Source organism: Ranitomeya imitator, chromosome 2, assembly GCF_032444005.1.
Source record: "Ranitomeya imitator isolate aRanImi1 chromosome 2, aRanImi1.pri, whole genome shotgun sequence".
NCBI lineage: Eukaryota > Metazoa > Chordata > Amphibia > Anura > Dendrobatidae > Ranitomeya > Ranitomeya imitator.
In genome coordinates, this window is record NC_091283.1 from 652,171,258 (window position 1) to 652,189,835 (window position 18,578).

The following is an 18,578-nucleotide window of genomic DNA, read 5'->3' on the forward strand; positions in this document are numbered from 1 at the left end:
GCAGAAGATGGCTTAGCTATCACGGTACATCACGGTACTAAATTTTTGATGGTATATTTTTCTTCCATAGGTAGAGGATCAAAGAGAAATTCTCTGTGCATTTGTTAGAGAGGTGTCTGATTCAAAATAATATTCTATACTGGAGATCCAACGCACATGTTTGATTTTCTAATACAACGCCATGACATTCATAGTCATCAATATGTAGTTGTCAGCCTGCACGCATTTAAATGGGTTGTCTGAAGAAAAGCAGCATTAGAGATGCATCTAAGCTTTGCTAGACCAAGCTACTGTTTAAGCTGAGGGTTAGCTTCATAAATAAATAAATTGATCTGCTCTTTCAGTATAACAAGTTTACAGACAAGCACAAAGTGGGAAAAAAATAGAGGAAAATGAAACTTGCTAGTCTGACTAAGCAAAACTGTTTTTTTCACCAGCTTTGACCTTCTCCATGCCCTCTGTCAACTTGTCAGGCTGAGTAAGCAGATAATGTCTACTACATATTTACTATGCTGTCCCTCAGCCTGACCAGGAACTTGCTCTAACATAGCAGACATTTGTACGAGCAGCTTTTCTTCAGGCAATCTGTCGTAATACATTTAGCCTGGGTCAAGTTGGTGCCTGAATTGGGGGACTGTCACCATTTTGGATATCTCAGAGCCTGTTTATAGGCAACCTGCTGTAATGTGTGACGCTTACATAGTTACATAGTTACATAGTTATTAAGGTTGAAGGAAGACTATTTGTCCATCTAGTTCAACCCATAGCCTAACCTAACATGCCCTAACATGTTGATCCAGAGGAAGGCAAAAAAAAACCATGTGGCAAAGAGTAAGCTTCACATTGGGGAAAAAAATTCCTTCCCGACTCCACATACGGCAATCAGACTAGTTCCCTGGATCAACGCCCTATCAAGGAATCTAGTATATATACCCTGTAACATTATACTTTTCCAGAAAGGTATCCAGTCCCCTCTTAAATTTAAGTAATGAATCACTCATTACAACATCATACGGCAGAGAGTTCCATAGTCTCACTGCTCTTACAGTAAAGAATCCGCGTCTGTTATTATGCTTAAACCTTTTTTCCTCCAAACGCAGAGGATGCCCCCTTGTCCCTGTTTCAGGTCTATGATTAAAAAGATCATCAGAAAGGTCTTTGTACTGTCCCCTCATATATTTATACATTAAAATAAGATCACCCCTTAGTCTTCGTTTTTCCAAACTAAATAGCCCCAAGTGTAATAACCTATCTTGGTATTGCAGACCCCCCAGTCCTCTAATAACCTTGGTCGCTTTTCTCTGCACCCGCTCTAGTTCAGCTATGTCTTTCTTAAACACCGGAGACCAGAACTGTGCACAGTATTCTAAGTGTGGTCGTACTAATGACTTGTATAGAGGTAAAATTATATTCTCCTCATGAGCATCTATGCCTCTTTTAATGCATCCCATTATTTTATTTGCCTTTGTAGCAGCTGCCTGACACTGGCCCCTGAATATGAGTTTGTCATCCACCCATACACCCAGGTCTTTTTCATTGACGGTTTTGCCCAGAGTTTTAGAATTAAGCACATAATTATACATCTTATTGCTTCTACCCAAGTGCATGACCTTACATTTATCCCCATTAAAGCTCATTTGCCATTTATCAGCCCAAGCTTCTAGTTTACATAAATCATCCTGTAATATAAAATTGTCCTCCTCTGTATTGATTACCCTGCAGAGTTTAGTGTCATCTGCAAATATTGAAATTCTACTCTGAATGCCCCCTACAAGGTCATTAATAAATATGTTAAAAAGAAGAGGGCCCAATACTGACCCCTGTGGTACCCCACTGCTAACCGCTACCCAGTCCGAGTGTGCTCCATTAATAACCACCCTTTGTTTCCTATCCCTGAGCCAGCTCTCAACCCAATTGCACATATTTTCCCCTATCCCCATTATTCTCATTTTATGTATCAACCTTTTGTGTGGCACCGTATCAAAAGCTTTTGAAAAGTCCATATACACTACATCCACTGGGTTCCCTTGGTCCAATCCGGAACTTACCTCTTCATAGAAACTGATCAAATTAGTCTGACATGAACGGTCCCTAGTAAACCCGTGCTGATACTGGGTCATGAGGTTATTCCTCTTCAGATACTCCAGTATAGCGCTTAGGAAGATAAGGAGCCTGAATTGAGTGATGGTGACCATATTGGACATCTTCTTGGAGCTTTTCTTCAAGAAACCTGTCCTAATGCATGCAGCCTAAGATCAGTTATAGCCTCAAATAGGTGACTGCAAACATTTTGGGCATCTTCTCTCAAGAACCATTTTAATCAATAGTTGCCTAATGGTTGACAATGTTAAGAAACAGTAGTCTAAAAGGCTAAGCTTTGGAGCCAGAAATGAATCCTAAAAAGAAAAGTTATTTCTTTATTTTAATTTTTTTTTTGCGGATTTTGTGTGTAGTATTTTATGTTGTTAATGTTTGCTTACAATGTAGTGTCTGTTTCGTACAGAGGAATCCAGTGTCACACCTAAAAGATGCCCCAGTCCTACTAATCCAGCAACTTATGCAGTGAATCGGAGAGCCTTCAAAAAACAGAATGAGGTACTGTACTACCGGTTACATAAATGTCCATCTCTCCAATGTATTCACCCTACAAGCTTATGCCTCACTTCAGATAGTCCTAGAACATGATTCACTAGAGGCTCCAATTTCTGAACAAACATTTTCTAATTGTTTGCACCAACCAAGCCCAAATTGGGGTTCTTGATAACAGTAATGTTTATATGTGTGCATGAATGTAATTAATAAACTAAGCTGGTTATTAGTGACATATAAATGTTTACTAGCTATTTAACTTTTCTCCCAAATGTTCTATTTAGGATGAAAATTTGAATATTGTCATAATTGATATTGAAGAAGATGATGAGGACTACACAGAGGGTGACCAACCGTGTAAGATGGAGACACAGGTTTCTACAGGTGAGCCGTAATTTGTCATTATAGCTTGCCTTGGGGCCTTCCATGAGAGCACTGTAAGTAAGGCCTGTATAAAATATTTTTTCACACTTTAAACATATTAGGACATGTTAGAATATGTTCACACTTGACCGACAATTTTTTGTTGCAGATCTGCAAAAAAAAATTGTACATATGATTTTGCCGATGTCACCCTATGCAAGTCCGTGAGCAAATTCTTCTCAGAGAATTAACTTGCTACAGATTTATATATATATGCAGCGCGAGACAGTTTCCACACAGAAATTAGCTGCAACATGTGGATTACATTTTTGAAATCTCACTATGTTGAGAATGTAATTCTCAAACTGAATTAGGAAATTTGTAGCAAATCTGCAAGTTAAAGGGGTTGTCCCACAAACGAAGTACACTTTAATCCCGTCAGAACACTTGTCATAACTGTACGTCATGATCTGGAAGGAGTTTCGGCAAAATGATGTACAGTTACGTCTTAGTGACTATGTGGGCACATAAGGTGTGTCGGCACAGAGTCTGTGCCCGCACAACCCCTCTCTGTTTAACCCCCTTAATGCCATAAACAATAACTATTGCAGCATTTAGAAGGCTAGGAAAGGTAGGGGCTCCCTCTCCCACCCAAGCGACACGACTGCCATATAATCGTTGACAATCGGAGGTCAAATAGTGTTGCTCCTTCCCTTCTGAGCTTTGAACTGTGCCTGAAAAGTAGTTTTGGGGTATTGGCATACTTCAGAGAAAATGGACCACATAATTTGTTGCAAACTTTTCTCATAATAGCCCTTTTGGAAATTAAAAACTTAAGCTACAACTTGTAAGTTAAAAAAATGTATTTTTGAATTTCCACAGCCCAATGTTACACATTTTTGTGAATCATATGTGGGTTTAAAATGCCCATTACCATTCAGATGAATTCCTCAAGAAGTATGGTTTCCAAAATGAGGTCATGTGTAGGGAGTTTCTGCTGTTTTGGCATCTTGGGGGCTCTTTAAATGCAACATGACGTCCTCAGTCTATTCCTGCCAAATCTATGCTTAAAAAGTCAAATAGTGCTCCTTCTCTTCCAAGTTTTCCACATATGGAACACCAACGTACTGAGGAGAAATTGCACAGCTGTTATCCTTGTGAAAATTTAAAGATTTTTGCCTAAGCAACAGTTTAGTTGGAAAACTTGTAGGCTCAAGGTGCTCACCACACCTCTAGATAATTTCCTTGATGGGCCTAGTTTCCAAAATGGGGTCACTTCTGGGGCTGTGCTACTGTTTAGTCACATCAGGGTCTCTGCAAACGTGACATGGCATCTATCTATCCTAGGCCATTTTGCGCTCCAAAAGTCAAATGGTTCTCCTTCCCTTCTGAGCACAACAGTAGTTTTCCACCACATATGGGGTATTGGCACATTCTGCATAAATTGCACAACACATTTTAGGGTTCATTTTCTTCTATTGCCCTTATGAAAATGAAAAATTTGGATTTGATCATACCATAACTCCTGGGCAGGGGAGGAAGCAAAACAGAAGATACAGACTGGATAGTATGGGATCACAACTACTGCTTTCTGCAAGGAAAAACATTTCCCTGCCTGTTTTAAAAACTTGATTTACCTCATAGAAATAACCAGCTCTGATCCCATGCTGTAATGTCTGTATACTCCCTTTTGCTTCCTCCACTGAGCAGGAGCTGTGGTGTATCCAACCAAGTTATTGCCAGGTCATATACATCCATTACACAAAGGCACGTTTATAAGATTATCCATTGACAGGAACATTTTTTTTTAATACATCCAACTGTGGAACTTATTTTTATTCTATGATCTCTTAATTAAAATGTACTTTGGTTCGTTGGACAACCCCTTTAAACAAACTCTTAATGGCTGCACGCTGTGTGTTTGCAGCAGCCATGAAGGAGAATCCGGTACTAATGGATTGAAAGTTTGTTAAAAAGTTGTAAAAATATTTAAAAAATAAACAAATCCAAAAATAATACTAAAAAATACATTGTACTGATAAATTTGTATTCTTATGTAAAATCAGTAAACAAAAAAGTTCAAGTTTGATATCGCCATGTCCGAAACAACCTGCTCCATAAAACTGTCAGACTAGTTAACCCCTTCAGTGAACACCAGGGCTCGGCGCACATTTATCCTGCGTTCTGTGCTGAGCGCTTACAGTGGGGTTTCCATGTAAATCTCTGAAATATGTGATTCAGATGGAACATCTGGCGGAAGATTCCCTATAATGAGGCAGATGGAGGCACTGTGGACGCTGCCTGGCCTATGATCCGGCAGAGTCCGTCTTCTTAGACGTGCATAAAAATGCCGTCAGCCACAGTTTTGTGCACCTCTGAAAAAAGGATACCACTGAACAGAGGCCAGATGGAGTCCAGAGTAACTCTGCTGCCTCATTATAGTGAATGGATTCCTCGGGGGTTTCATCTGAATTACTCAGAGATTTAGATGGAAACCCCAAAGTAAGTGCTCAGCGTACAGCGCCGGATAAATGTGATCCCAAATATTGTGTAAAATGTTCCCAATATAAGCTGCAACTCAGTCCATAAAAAAGCAAGTTCCCACTCAGGTCCATCACCTGTTAACAGAAATATAGGGGGCTTCCATGATACTGGTAGTACAAGTACTCTGGAAAAGCGCTGTGGCTCCTCGCTCCCCAAAAGAAATCCAACAAATTCAGTGCTCCCCAATCCAAATGCCCCCTCTCCCTTCTGAGCCCCACAGTGTACCTTAACCACGTTTAGCGCCCACATGTTTGGCATTTCTGTAGTGATGATAGCCCACCTAATTCACAGGTGCATGTCTCCAGAAGTATGAGCTGGGCATAATGTACTGGTCACTACAGCATACTGGTAACTACAATGGCAGTTTGCAATTTTGACTCAGCAACATCAGCTGCTGCTCGTTTCTGGAAAACACCCATGGAGTCAAAATCATCACTAAATCTATAGATAAATTCCCAAAGGGGTATAATTTCCAAACTGGAGTCACTTGAGGGGGAGGGTGGTATTCCGCTCTTCTAGCAATTAGGGGCTCTCTATATAGAGTCCACAAACTATTGTAGGAAAATAGGCACTCCATGAGGCAAATAGCGCTCTGTTCCTTCCGAGTCTCGCCGTATGGCTAAGCTGCCATATCTGGGATATTGTTACGTTCAGCAGAAATTGTGGGACAAGTTATGGTGCCATTTTTACCCACTTCCCCATGTAAAAATGTCCCCCGGAAGAAGCTTGGGCGAAACATGCGTCGGGGCGCACGTGGGTATTGAGACACACCGCACTATCAGGTAATATATTTGCATCTGCACCGCTGGCTATGTGTTTGATATATTAGTGATCAGAGGGTAATCTGGTTATATGGCATAGTATATGGTATGTGGACAAGGTTACTGCCTAGGCATATGATGGCATCAGGGCCCCCCCTTGTATTTTCCCATCCTGCACTATATTGTAGTCATCAGTGTATTATATGGACTTCTCATCTTATGACATCTAGTGGCAGCCTCAGCAGTGGGTATATGTTTTTTATATATTTCTAGGATATTGATTGATTTTGTGACATACTTTACAGCTAGTGCGTGATGTCTCTCCCCCCATAGGACACTTTGTTATGTGTATATCAGGTCTTGTCTTTTCTGTGTGTTTTTATATTGTATCATTAATAAAGATGTTATTTTAAACCTTTATGCATCTCTTCGTGCGGTTAATTGGATGTAAATCCGCTTCTGGTTGATATTTATTGAGAGGTGTAGTTTGTCAAATGGGGTCACTTATGAGGATTCTGCTGTTCTGGCACCTCAGGGGCTCTCCCAGTGGGTCGTGGCGCCAGCAAACCAGAACAGTAAAATCTGCACTATAATATGGCGCTTTTTCCCTTCTGAGCTTTGCATTGTGCCTGAAAAGTATTTCCCAATTACATGTACGGTATTGGAGCACGTAGGATAAATTTTTACAAAATTCTGAGATTCATTTTTTGTATTAGCCCTTAGAAAAATTTAAAACTTGGGGCTAAAACAACATTTTAGTGATAAAAATGTAATTATTCTTTCTTCATTGCCCAATGGTATAAAATTCTGTGAGTTCAAGGTGCTCACCACAAATCTAGATACATTCTTTAAGGGGTCTATTTTCCAAAATGGGGTCATTTGTCCACTGTTTAGGCACATCAGGGCTGTCCAAGCCAAACATTGTATCTGCTAATGTTTCCTGCTAATTTTGCATTAAAAAAATGAAATAGTGCTCCTTCCTTTCTGAGCCCTGCCGTGCGCATAAACAGTAGTTTTTCCTAGGAGAAATTGTACAACAACTTTTGGGGTCCAATTTCTCCTGTCACCCTCGGTAAAATAAAAAAAAGTAAATTTTTTGTGAAGAAAAGTTAAATGTTCATTTTTTTTTTTTAAACATTTCAAAAATTTATGTGAAGCACCTGAAGGATTAATAAACTTCTTAAATGTGGTTTTGAGCACCTTGCAGGGTGCAGTTTTTAGAATACTGTCAATGTTGGGTATTTTCTGTCATACAGGTCTTTCAAAGTCACTTCAAATAGGATGTGGTGCCTAAAAAAAAATACAAAAAAATTGTATATTTCTTTATCGCCTCTCATTGGGGGACACAGGAACCATGGGTGTATGCTGCTGCCACTAGGAGGCGGACACTATGCAAATAAAAAAGTTAGCTCCTCCTCTGCAGTGTACACCCCACCGACTGGCATTAAACTCTTCAGTTTAGCTTAGTGTCAGTAGGAGGTGGACACGGGTCTTTCATTAGACCCTTATCTACCTCAACGTGCGTCGTTTCTTTTCAGGTTTTTTCCGGATGGGATACAGGGTGAGCAGTCACACCTGTAGTCCCACAAGCGGACTATGAGTACGGCGTGTACTGCCACCCCGTATCCTCATAGATCTCTCTCCAGGACCAAGATCCTAGCACACAAGCGTGCTCAGAAGTCCGGTCCTGGCTCCGTCCCCCACCCACCAGAGCCTGTCGGTTTGGAGGAGACGAGGACGTCCATCAGCTCCCTGGACGTCTCATACCCTTCCTGTAAGGTTAGTATCGGCGTGGGATGTTTTAGGCGAGTATTTTCGCCATTCACATCCCACATCTTTTATAGGGGGGGTGGGGGTCTTGTTAGGGGCTCCCAGCCTCCTTTCATACCTGTCATCACCTGCGTCCATACAGTGACGCGGCCGGGATTGTTGTGTCGCGCTGCGACATCCGTAGGTGCGCTTTCTTCCCCCCACAGCACCTCTTCCCCCAATTCAGATATGGAGGCCCTCTGCCTTCTTTCCGGCGCGGGGCCCTTACAGGCTGCTGCGCCGTTCTTCTGTATGCCTGCACGATGGGCTGCCATACGTTCCCCCCTGCGGCGCACCACTCGGTGCTGCGGCTCTTCATGGGGCACCATCCACAGCGCGGCAGCCCTGCTGGCTGTCGCGCCGCTTCTCCCTGCGGCGCTCTGCTCCGGCACCGCAGGAGGTCTTTCTCTGGGCGCCCCTCAGCGGCGCAGCCTGGTGGGCGACCGCGCCGCTAGCTGTCTCTTAGGGCGCTCTATTCCGGCGCCGCGGCTCCTTTCCTCGGCCGCCGGCCCCTAATTTAGGCCCCGGCTTCAGTCGGGGCCTACTTCCGGTTTTCGGCCCCCTCACTTCCGGCTCTGAGGGCAGGCTTTTTCCCGCCCGACTTACTGTGCCCTGCCTACTGGCGCCCCTGCGTCTGGCTCCGCCCCCTTCCTCCTGGGACACTCGTCTGGTGTGAGCACCGCTTTGTACCGGCAGCAGCACCAGTTCTCGCAAGCGCACCCGCACCTTCGCACGCATCTTCTGTGGGCACAGCTCTATCTGCGCTGAATACAGCTCCTCAGGGCACTCCATCGACAAGTGGGACATCTCCCAGGACCGGGTCCGTGAGTAGCTGCACTGCAGTCTGACACCCCCCTCTGCCCACTGTCCCCTAACCCACTAGCATCTTCAGGGTCCCTCAAAATGTCTACCTCTAAAGGGGGCCGCTCTCGCCCCCCTACTTCTTCTTCATCTACTGCCTTAGTCACGTACTTTGCATGTTCGTCCTGTAACAGCAAACTTCCCTCAGGTCAGTCCTCCCCGCTGTGTCAGTCCTGCAGCAACCCGATTGTTCCCACCGCCCAGGATCCCCCGGCTGTTCCGCCCGAGAGTGATCCCCCCATCCCAGGGTGGGCCGCCTCTCTGTCACAATCGGTGGCCGATTCAACACGGGTATCTCAAACCCTAGTGTCCGCGCTGGATCGGTTACCCCTGCAGACCCCTGCAGTGGCCAGCGGGTCGCAGGAACCGCCGCCCGAGCCCTCCTTGATAAGCCACAAAAGGTCCAGACAGGAATGTCGGTCTGAGTCCTCTTCGCGCTCCATCTCGCCGCTCGGCCCTCCCCCGCGGTTGGTGTCCCACCGATCCTCCTCACCTGAGTCAGGCGAGGCATTATCTGATGCGCCCTCGGAGGATATTTCGGAGCTGGATCCTAACCAAATCGCCACCATGAGTGAGACAGTCCAGAACCTCATTGGGGCAATAAACCAAACCTGTGGCATCAAGGATCCCTCTACGGAACCCGCAGATCAGGCGGTTTCGTTTAGATGGGCCAAACCACCTTCTAAATTTTTTCGCTCCTCATCCTGAATTCTAGGAAATCTTGTCCAGAGAGAGAGAGAACCCCACTAGGCGTTTTCAGAGGGGAAAACGCCTGGGTGTGCTATATCCTTTTTCTCCAGAACTTACCGCCAATTGGACGGTCTCTCCCTCGGTGGATCCACCTGTGTCCAGGCTGTCCACCAACACGGTGCTTCCCCTGTCCGGCGGAGCATCTCTGAAGGATTCTAACGATAGAGTTATAGAATCCTTCGCGAAATCTGCTTTTGAGGCGGCTTCAGCGGCTCTATGTCCAGCTTTTGCGTCCACTTGGGCTTCAAAATCCATCTCAAAATGGGCCAAGGATCTTCGGCGAGGTATCCTGGACGGGGCGCCTCCCGCGCAATTAGCGGAACTTGCCAACCAGATTTCCCACGCTGGTGAATACCTGGTTTCCGCCTCCCTGGATGTCGCGTCTTGTGCGGCTCAAGCTTCCAGCAATGCCGTTGCCATCCACCGGACCGTTTGGCTCAAGGCCTGGCAGGCGGACTTGTCCTCCAAAAAGTCCCTCACTAGTCTGCCCTTCCAGGGCTCTCGTCTCTTTGGTTCCCAGCTGGACCAAATAATTAAGGACGCCACCGGGGGTACAAGTTCTCTTCTCCCCCAGGCTAAGCCTCGTCGCCCTCCTTCTAGACGACAGTTTCGTTCTTTTCGGCCTTTTCGTCGCTTTGCTGCGTCAAACTCCTTTTCCCAGCAGCAACAGAGGCCACAGGCACGTCAAGAGAAGAAGGCGGTGTCCTTTAGGCCCACTCCGTCCTGGCGTCCTCGCTTCTCCCAAGGTAGATCCTACAGGCCCAGGACTGGAAGATCCAACCTCGGCATGACTCTCGGCAAGACTCCAGCCCAACTCCCAGATTGGGCGGCCGTCTTCTCCTTTTCAGGGACGTCTGGATTTCCGCAGTAGAGGATGCATGGGTCAGGGAAGTTGTATCCTCGGGATACAAAATAGAGTTCGCTTCCCGACCTCGGGATCGTTTCTTCCAATCCCGTCCTCCAAGAGATCCCGCTCTAGTTCCGGGCTTCTTCTCAGCCATCGCTTCTCTGCTCAAATCCGGGGTAATCGTTCCCGTCCCAGAAAAAGAACGCTTCACGGGTTTCTACTCGAATCTTTTTGTGGTCCGAAAAAAGACGGCAAGGTTCGCCCCATTCTGGACCTCAAATTGCTGAACAGGAGAGTTCGCCTGAGACACTTCAGGATGGAATCCCTTCGTTCAGTAATTGCTTCCATGGAGGCTCAGGAGTTTCTATGCTCAATAGATATCCAGGACGCCTACCTTCATGTCCCGATATTTCCCGGACATCACCGTTTGCTGCGCTTCGCAGTGCAACGAGATCATTTTCAGTTCATCGCCCTGCCGTTCGGTCTCGCAACCGCGCCAAGGGTGTTCACGAAGATCATGGCGGCGCTGATGGCCATCTTGAGAGTCAGAGGCTTGGTCCTATTTCCATATCTCGACGACATCCTCATCAAGGCTCCGTCCTTTGCTCAGGCCCACGAAAGCCTGTCCATTGTTCTCGACACCTTAGCCCGTTTCGGGTGGCTGGTCAACCGGAAGAAGTCCTGCCTTATTCCTTCTCAGCGCATCATCTTTCTGGGCATGCTTTTCGACACTCGTCAGAGCAGAGTCTTCCTTCCCAAAGACAAGAGATCCACTCTTTGTCGGGACATACGCTTGCTCCAGGGTCCTCGGCCTCCCTCCCTCCATTTGGCCATGAAGGTTCTGGGGAGGATGGTAGCTACATTGGAAGCGATTCCCTTCGCCCAATTCCATTCGCGACCCCTTCAGCAAGCCATTCTGTCTCAGTGGGACAGGTCGGTCTTCTCCCTGGATCGGCCGATCAGACTCTCCTTTCGGGTCAAGCGGTCTCTCAACTGGTGGCTGACGTCACCTCTCATCTCCCAGGACAGGTCCTTCCTTCCGGTTCACTGGCAGGTGGTGACAACGGACGCCAGCCTGATCGGCTGGGGTGCGGTTTTTCGCCACCTGACGGTTCAGGGCCGTTGGTCGCCGCAGGAGTCATCTCTGCCAATCAACGTCCTCGAAATTCGGGCCATCTTTCTGTCCCTCCGCCACTGGGAAAGGATCCTCAGGGGCCTTCCAGTCCGGATCCAGACGGACAACGCCACGGCTGTGGCATATGTCAACCATCAGGGGGGGACTCGGAGCTCCTTGGCCCTTGCCGAGGTATCCAAGATTCTCCTTTGGGCAGAGGCAACGGTTCCGGTGATATCCGCGGTGCATATCCTCGGCGTGGAAAACTGGGCCGCCGACTTCGTCAGCCGCGAGGGCCTCGCGGCAGGGGAATGGTCCTTGCATCCGGAGGTCTTCCATCAGATTTGTCTTCGATGGGGAACTCCGGACGTGGATCTCACGGCGTCTCGAATCAACAGGAAGGTTCCGCAGTTCGTCTCCAGGTCCCGCGATCCTCTCGCAGTGGGCGTCGATGCTCTGGCCATTCCTTGGTCACAGTTCGAGCTGCCCTACCTGTTCCCACCCCTTCCATTACTTCCCAAACTGTTGAAGAAGATCAAAGCGGAAGGGGTGCCGGTCATCCTGATCGGCCCGGATTGGCCCAGGAGAGTTTGGTTCGCGGAGCTCGTCAACCTTCTCGCGGACGCTCCCTGGCGCCTTCCAGACAGGCCCGATCTGTCCCAGGGTCCGATCTGCCACCCAAATTCTCGGTCGCTCAGTTTAACGGCGTGGCTGTTGAGACCGTGGTTCTAAGAGCGTCCGGCCTTTCGGACCGGGTGATTCACACCATGATTCAGGCTCGGAAGCCTTCGTCTTCCAGGATCTACTACCGCACCTGGAAGGCCTACTTCCATTGGTGCGAGTCCAACCGCGTTCCGCCTATGGTTTTTTCCCTGCCTTCTCTTTTGGCCTTCCTTCAGGCAGGACTGGATTCGGGCCTGGTTCTTAGTTCCCTGAAGGGTCAGGTCTCTGCGCTTTCCATCCTCTTTCAGAAGACCTTGGCCTCTCGGCCACAGGTTAAGACCTTCTTTCAGGGGGTAGCCCACGCCGTCCCGCCGTACAGGGCCCCTGTGGAGGCATGGGACTTAAACCTGGTACTGGACGTTCTGAAGGTTTCTCCCTTTGAACCTCTTAGGGAGATTCCTCTATCAGTTTTATCGTGGAAGGTGGCCTTTGTTGTGGCCATCACGTCCATTCGCCGCGTCTCCGAGCTGGCGGCCCTGTCTTGCCGTCCTCCGTTTTTGGTCATTCACCAGGACAAGGTGGTCTTCCGGCCCCCACCTTCTTTTCTTCCTAAGGTGGTTTCCACCTTCCACCTCAGCGAGGACATCGTTCTACCTTCCTTTTGTCCAGCTCCGACTCATCCTCTGGAGCGATCATTGAACAAGCTGGACCTTGTCAGGGCAGTGAGGATCTATCTGGACAGAACGTCCACTTTCCGGAAGACGGATTTCTTTTTCGTCATTCCTGATGGCACGCGCAGAGGCCAACCGGCTTCTAAAGCGACTATTGCTCGCTGGATCAGAATGGCAATTTTGGAGGCTTACCGGGTCAAGAACAGAGTGCCCCCTCCTGGGATTAAGGCTCACTCTACCCGGGCAGTCGGCGCCTCCTGGGCGGTGCACCACAGGGCTTCCGCCCTACAGCTTTGCAAAGCGGCAACTTGGTCTTCCATCCACACGTTCGCCAAATTCTACAAGGTCCATACCTACGCTTCGGCGGACGCCAGCCTAGGCAGAAGGATCTTGCAGGCGGCAGTGGTGAGTCCTCTGACCTGATGGAAGTCTGTTTTTCCCACCCGTGGGACTGCTTTGGGACGTCCCATGGTTCCTGTGTCCCCCAATGAGAGGCGATAAAGAAAACAGGATTTTTGGTTGCTTACCGTAAAATCTGTTTCTTGAAGCCTCCATTGGGGGACACAGCTCCCTCCCAATGTTTTTGTTATATGTTCTCTGACTGTTCTCACGTTTACAGTTCTCTTGTTTGTGGTTATGGTTTTCAACCTTGTTCTTTCTCCTACTGCTTTCTCACTAACTGAAGAGTTTAATGCCAGTCGGTGGGGTGTACACTGCAGAGGAGGAGCTAACTTTTTTATTTGCATAGTGTCAGCCTCCTAGTGGCAGCAGCATACACCCATGGTTCCTGTGTCCCCCAATGGAGGCTTCAAGAAACAGATTTTACGGTAAGCAATCCTGTTTTTGTTGGAAAAATGAGAAATCGCTGGTCAACTTTTAACACTTCTAACTTCCTAACAGAAAAAAAATTATTTAACCCCTTACTGACATCAGATGGAATAGTACGTCTGATGTCGGTACCTCCGCTTTGAGGTGGGCTCCGGTGGTGAGCCCGCATCAAAGCTGGGACATGTCAGCTGTTTTGAACAGCTGACATGTGCCCGCAATAGGCATGGGGGGAATCGCGATCTACCCATGCCTATTAACTAGTGAAATGCCACTGTCAAACTCTGAAAAATGGCTTGGGGGTGAAGAGGATAAACTGGCGTTTAAAAAAAAAAAAAAAAGGAAAAAAAAAAAAAAAGCTGGTCACAGTAAATGTGTGAGCTTGTGTGTGGCATAATAGTATAAAAATAAAGCCCTGGGTGTCTAGAAAAAATTAAATGGAAAAAATCTCTAAATGCATAACAAAAGATAGAGCTCTTTAACCAACATGAGCAGAAAATAGCTTGCCCTTTAAGTTGCAAAATATGCCTACCATAGTACTATGGAGTTAAAGAAAATTTCACAACACAAACTGCATACATTTTTCCTGATGAGACTGGTGTACTTACTTTGAATATTCATGTCAGAATGACTGTATAATCCTAAAATAAAAATGGGAATTTTTAGCTCATAAAAGTATCATTTTAATATTAGACAGAGAAACTTTCATAAACGATTATATCTCCATTCTGGCATTGATTTTTAAAGTAAGTACACCAGTAATAGATCAGTAAGAGATCTATTTGAGAATGTATCCAGTTTGTATTATAAAATCTGGTGACAGATTTAAAGTCAATCTGTCAGCAGGATTTAATCTTTTCCGCCCCCAAACCCACCCCATTTACAGTATATGTCTGTGTAGTTCTTTTAATGACTAGTCCAAGTTTAATGACAAGTACCAGTACCTTAGCTAGTCGGTTCTTTCATTACTAAAACATCAGTGTTTCAGTTGACATACAAATGAGACTGATGAGCTATGGTAGATCTGAAGCTTCTGTCACTCCAGCTCTACTCCCCACCCAGTACCACCTTTTCCTGCTTGTCTGACAGCTCCTTAGCCTATATGATCTGTGACTTCAGGCAATCAGTCAAGCAGGAGGAAACCATGCTGGGCAAGGAGTACAGAGGCCTCAGATTGACCATAGTCCTTAAGTTTCATTTGCATGTCAATTAAACAATGATTTTTCAGCAACTAAAGGTACCTTCACACATAACGATATTGTTAACGATATCGTTGCTATTTGTGACGTAGCAACGATATCGTTAATGAAATCGTTGTGTGTGACAGCGACCAACGATCAGGCCCCTGCTGGGAGATCGTTGGTCGCTGAATAAAGTCCAGAACTTTATTTCGTCGCTGGACTCCCTGGAGACATCGCTGGATCGGCGTGTGTGACACCGATCCAGCGATGTCTTCACTGGTAACCAGGGTAAACATCGGGTAACTAAGCGCAGGGCCGCGCTTAGTAACCCGATGTTTACCCTGGTTACCATGCTAAAAGTAAAAAAAAACAAACACTAGATACTTACCTAACGCTGTCTGTCCTCCAGCGCTGCGCTCTGCTTCTCTGCTCTCCTCCTGTACTGGCTGTGTCACCGCTGGATGTCACTGGATGTCACCGCTCTGCTTTCCGGCTCCCAGCCAGTACAGGAGGAGAGCAGAGAAGCAGAGCGCAGTGCTGGAGGACAGACAGCGTTAGGTAAGTATCTAGTGTTTGTTTTTTTTTACTTTTAGGATGGTAACCAGGGTAAACATCGGGTTACTAAGCGCGGCCCTGCGCTTAGTTACCCGATGTTTACCCTGGTTACCGGCATCGTTGGTCGCTGGAGAGCGGTCTGTGTGACAGCTCTCCAGCGACCAAACAGCGACGCTGCAGCGATCCGGATCGTTGTCGGTATCGCTGCAGCGTCGCTTAATGTGAAGGGGCCTTAAGGAACAGACTGGACTTGTGTTTGAAAGAGCAACATGTGCATGTAAATAGTTTGTGGTGAAATACTGCTGACAGATTATCTTTAAATGGAAGTTTTAGCTGTATGCGTTGGTCAGGATTATATTACTACTTAATGTTAACTGTTTTTTGCACTTTTTTTTTTTTTAAGCCCTTGAAGACAATGGACAGACTTCAGGAATCCATCACTATCCTACCGTAGTAAACCATAATATTTATCAGGATTTTCACCTTGATCCCAATTATAACGCTGAAATGCTGCAATTGACTCAAAATCCAACTTTAAATTCTTTTCCCTACAGACATGACCAATATTTTCAAGACCCTGGAGTTAAAAGCCAGCCAAAATTGGGAAGTAGACAGCACCAATGTACAGAATGTGGAAAGTGTTTTCCTAGAAATAATGATTTGGTTATACATAGAAGATTGCATCGAGGGAAGGTTCCGCTAGTCTGTTCGGTGTGTGGCAAGTGCTTTCCTAGTAATTCCCATCTCTTAATACATTTAAGGATTCATGCAGGAGAAAAACCCTTTAGTTGTTTAGAATGTGGCAAGAATTTTAAGAGTAACTCTCATCTGGTAACTCACCTAAGGATCCACAGGGGAGAGAAACCTTTTGTCTGTCAAGAATGTGGAAAAAGCTTCAATGACAAATCAAACTTTGGAAGGCACAAGAGAATCCACACTGGGGAGAAACCGTTTTCATGCAGCGAGTGTGGAAAAGGCTTTAATCGCAAAGCTAATCTTCTAATTCATCAAAGAACCCACACAGGGGAGAAGCCCTTTGCCTGCAATGATTGTGGGAAGCGTTACACCAGCAAAGCGGAACTGGTCCGACATAAAGTTTTCCACATGGAAGGGAAGCAGTTTTCCTGTTTGGAATGTGATGCAAAATTTAATGAGAAATCCAGTCTTTTCATCCACCAGATGATTCATAAAGGAGAGAAACCATTTTCTTGTGCAGCCTGCGGCAAATGTTTTGCCAATAACTCCCAGCTGCTGACACATGAACGTATTCACAAAGGAGAGAAGCCATTTGTGTGTCCAGAATGTGGCAAAAGCTTTAACGATAAGTCAAACTTCATTAGACATAAGAAAATTCACACCGGAGAGAAGCCCTTTGCTTGTTTTGAGTGCAGCAAAGTCTTTAACCGGAGAGCTAATCTCTTGTTGCATCAAAGAACTCACACAGGAGAAAAGCCATTTTCTTGTTTGCATTGTGGGAAACATTTTACAAGTAATTCGGGGCTTGTTGTACATCAAAGACTTCACTTTGTATGAAGAGATTTTCAATTTTAACAACATTTTTCTGAAAAACTAAACAGTTGCAGATTTGCTTGGTGGGGAACAACTTGAGCAGAGGTCTAGACAGACTTCTTGGCAAATATATAGGAGGAAAGTTTTATATGAGACCTTTTCATACCCTAGGTAAACTTTTAATTGGAATGTTGTTTTTAAACCGTTTTTTTTACTTTACAGAGAAATACTTGAGAAATGAATATGGCTGCCATTGATACAGTGTATGGATGCAGCTTGTATAATGAAATCATTATTAAGGCTTTTCATTTTTTTATTTCATTTTGTGAATTAGTCCTTTTCGCAATTTCGATTACCCAAAGTCATTTCTTTGAGAGAAAGTAAGTTTGTTTACACTGAGGTTGGAGTGGTCTTTTCCTGTTCCCGATAGCTTCTCCCTTTTATCCTGCTATAAATGTCTGAAAAGAAATTAAAGTGGATGTCTAAGCGAGAATGTCTCCAATCGATCACTCCCAGTACTTCAGGTAAATAACTAAATTTTGCTTGAAGTCACAGGTAGACATTCATATGGTTGTAAGGGGTATCTTCTTGAAAAATGTAGTGACAACAGAGTTCAAAAAGAGAAATACAGTGTTAGGGTTGGCGGAACGCACCAAATATATAATTTATTAAATGGAATTGGTGCGTTCGCAACCCGGGATCCACCGTGCAAGAAAGCACCTGCTGCTAAATAATGGCGGCTCTATATGGCGGTATATACCAACTCTGTTAGCTTCACAGAGTAACCGCGAGAGGAAAGCTCTGTGCCCTGTTAGACTTTCACAGAGGCACAGGCCAACTACCCAGATGTGAGCAGTGAGTGGTCATGCATGCATACAAAACTCCTCGCCGGAGATGCCAGCATTCTAGGGGCTTATTTCAGCCGGGTCCCTGAACACACTTAAACACAATCTCCTCGCCGGAGGTGCCAGCATTCTAGGGGCTTATTTCAGCCGGGTCCCTGAACACATTCAAACACATGACCACATTGGCGCAAAGCATATAGCATAAGACGATACTAGCGCATGGCCGTGCGGTCATGCGCAGTTTATATAGTTGCAGCACAGGAAGCTGCTACTGAAGTTTTTGCCCTTTCAGGACCTTCCAGAAGGACCAATGGAAAGTGCTGCAGCACCTGAGCATGTGACCGAACATGTGGCCCTCGACCTCCAATGGGAGACCCTGCCCTGGGCATGCTCAGTGTGAGTAAACAAGGACTTAGTCCCAGAGAGGCTCGCTCGCCGCAGATCAGTGCAGGGTACCATAGGAAAGCCAGAAAAGGCAGTAGTGACCCTATGCACCGAATCAGCCCCAGCGAGACGCTGGGAGCGACGTCTCCGCTGAGCAGAGCCCACTGCGGCCGATACCGAATGGGAGACCGCAGCAGACACGGATCGAGATTCCCCTTGTGCAGCAGAGGAAACTCGACTCCTAACATACAGTGCTTGGTATAAATGAGTACAACCCAACAGATTTGTCAGAAAATCTTTCTTTTCA

The 18,578-nt window shown here is 46.1% G+C and overlaps 1 protein-coding gene across 2 annotated transcripts in view; it reads left to right on the forward strand.

The window, feature by feature from the left end:
• LOC138667075 (zinc finger protein 3 homolog) overlaps window positions 1-17,531 on the forward strand; it is a 105,634-nt gene extending 88,103 nt beyond the window's left edge. For both annotated transcript variants that reach the window (XM_069755348.1, XM_069755347.1), the window contains 3 exons: window positions 2,504-2,595; window positions 2,874-2,973; window positions 15,937-17,531. In XM_069755348.1, coding sequence (XP_069611449.1) covers window positions 2,504-2,595; window positions 2,874-2,973; window positions 15,937-17,066 — 1,322 coding nt within the window. In that variant the 3' untranslated portion in view covers window positions 17,067-17,531. The remainder of the gene's footprint in view (window positions 1-2,503; window positions 2,596-2,873; window positions 2,974-15,936) is intronic.
• The last annotated feature ends 1,047 nt before the right edge of the window (window positions 17,532-18,578 follow it).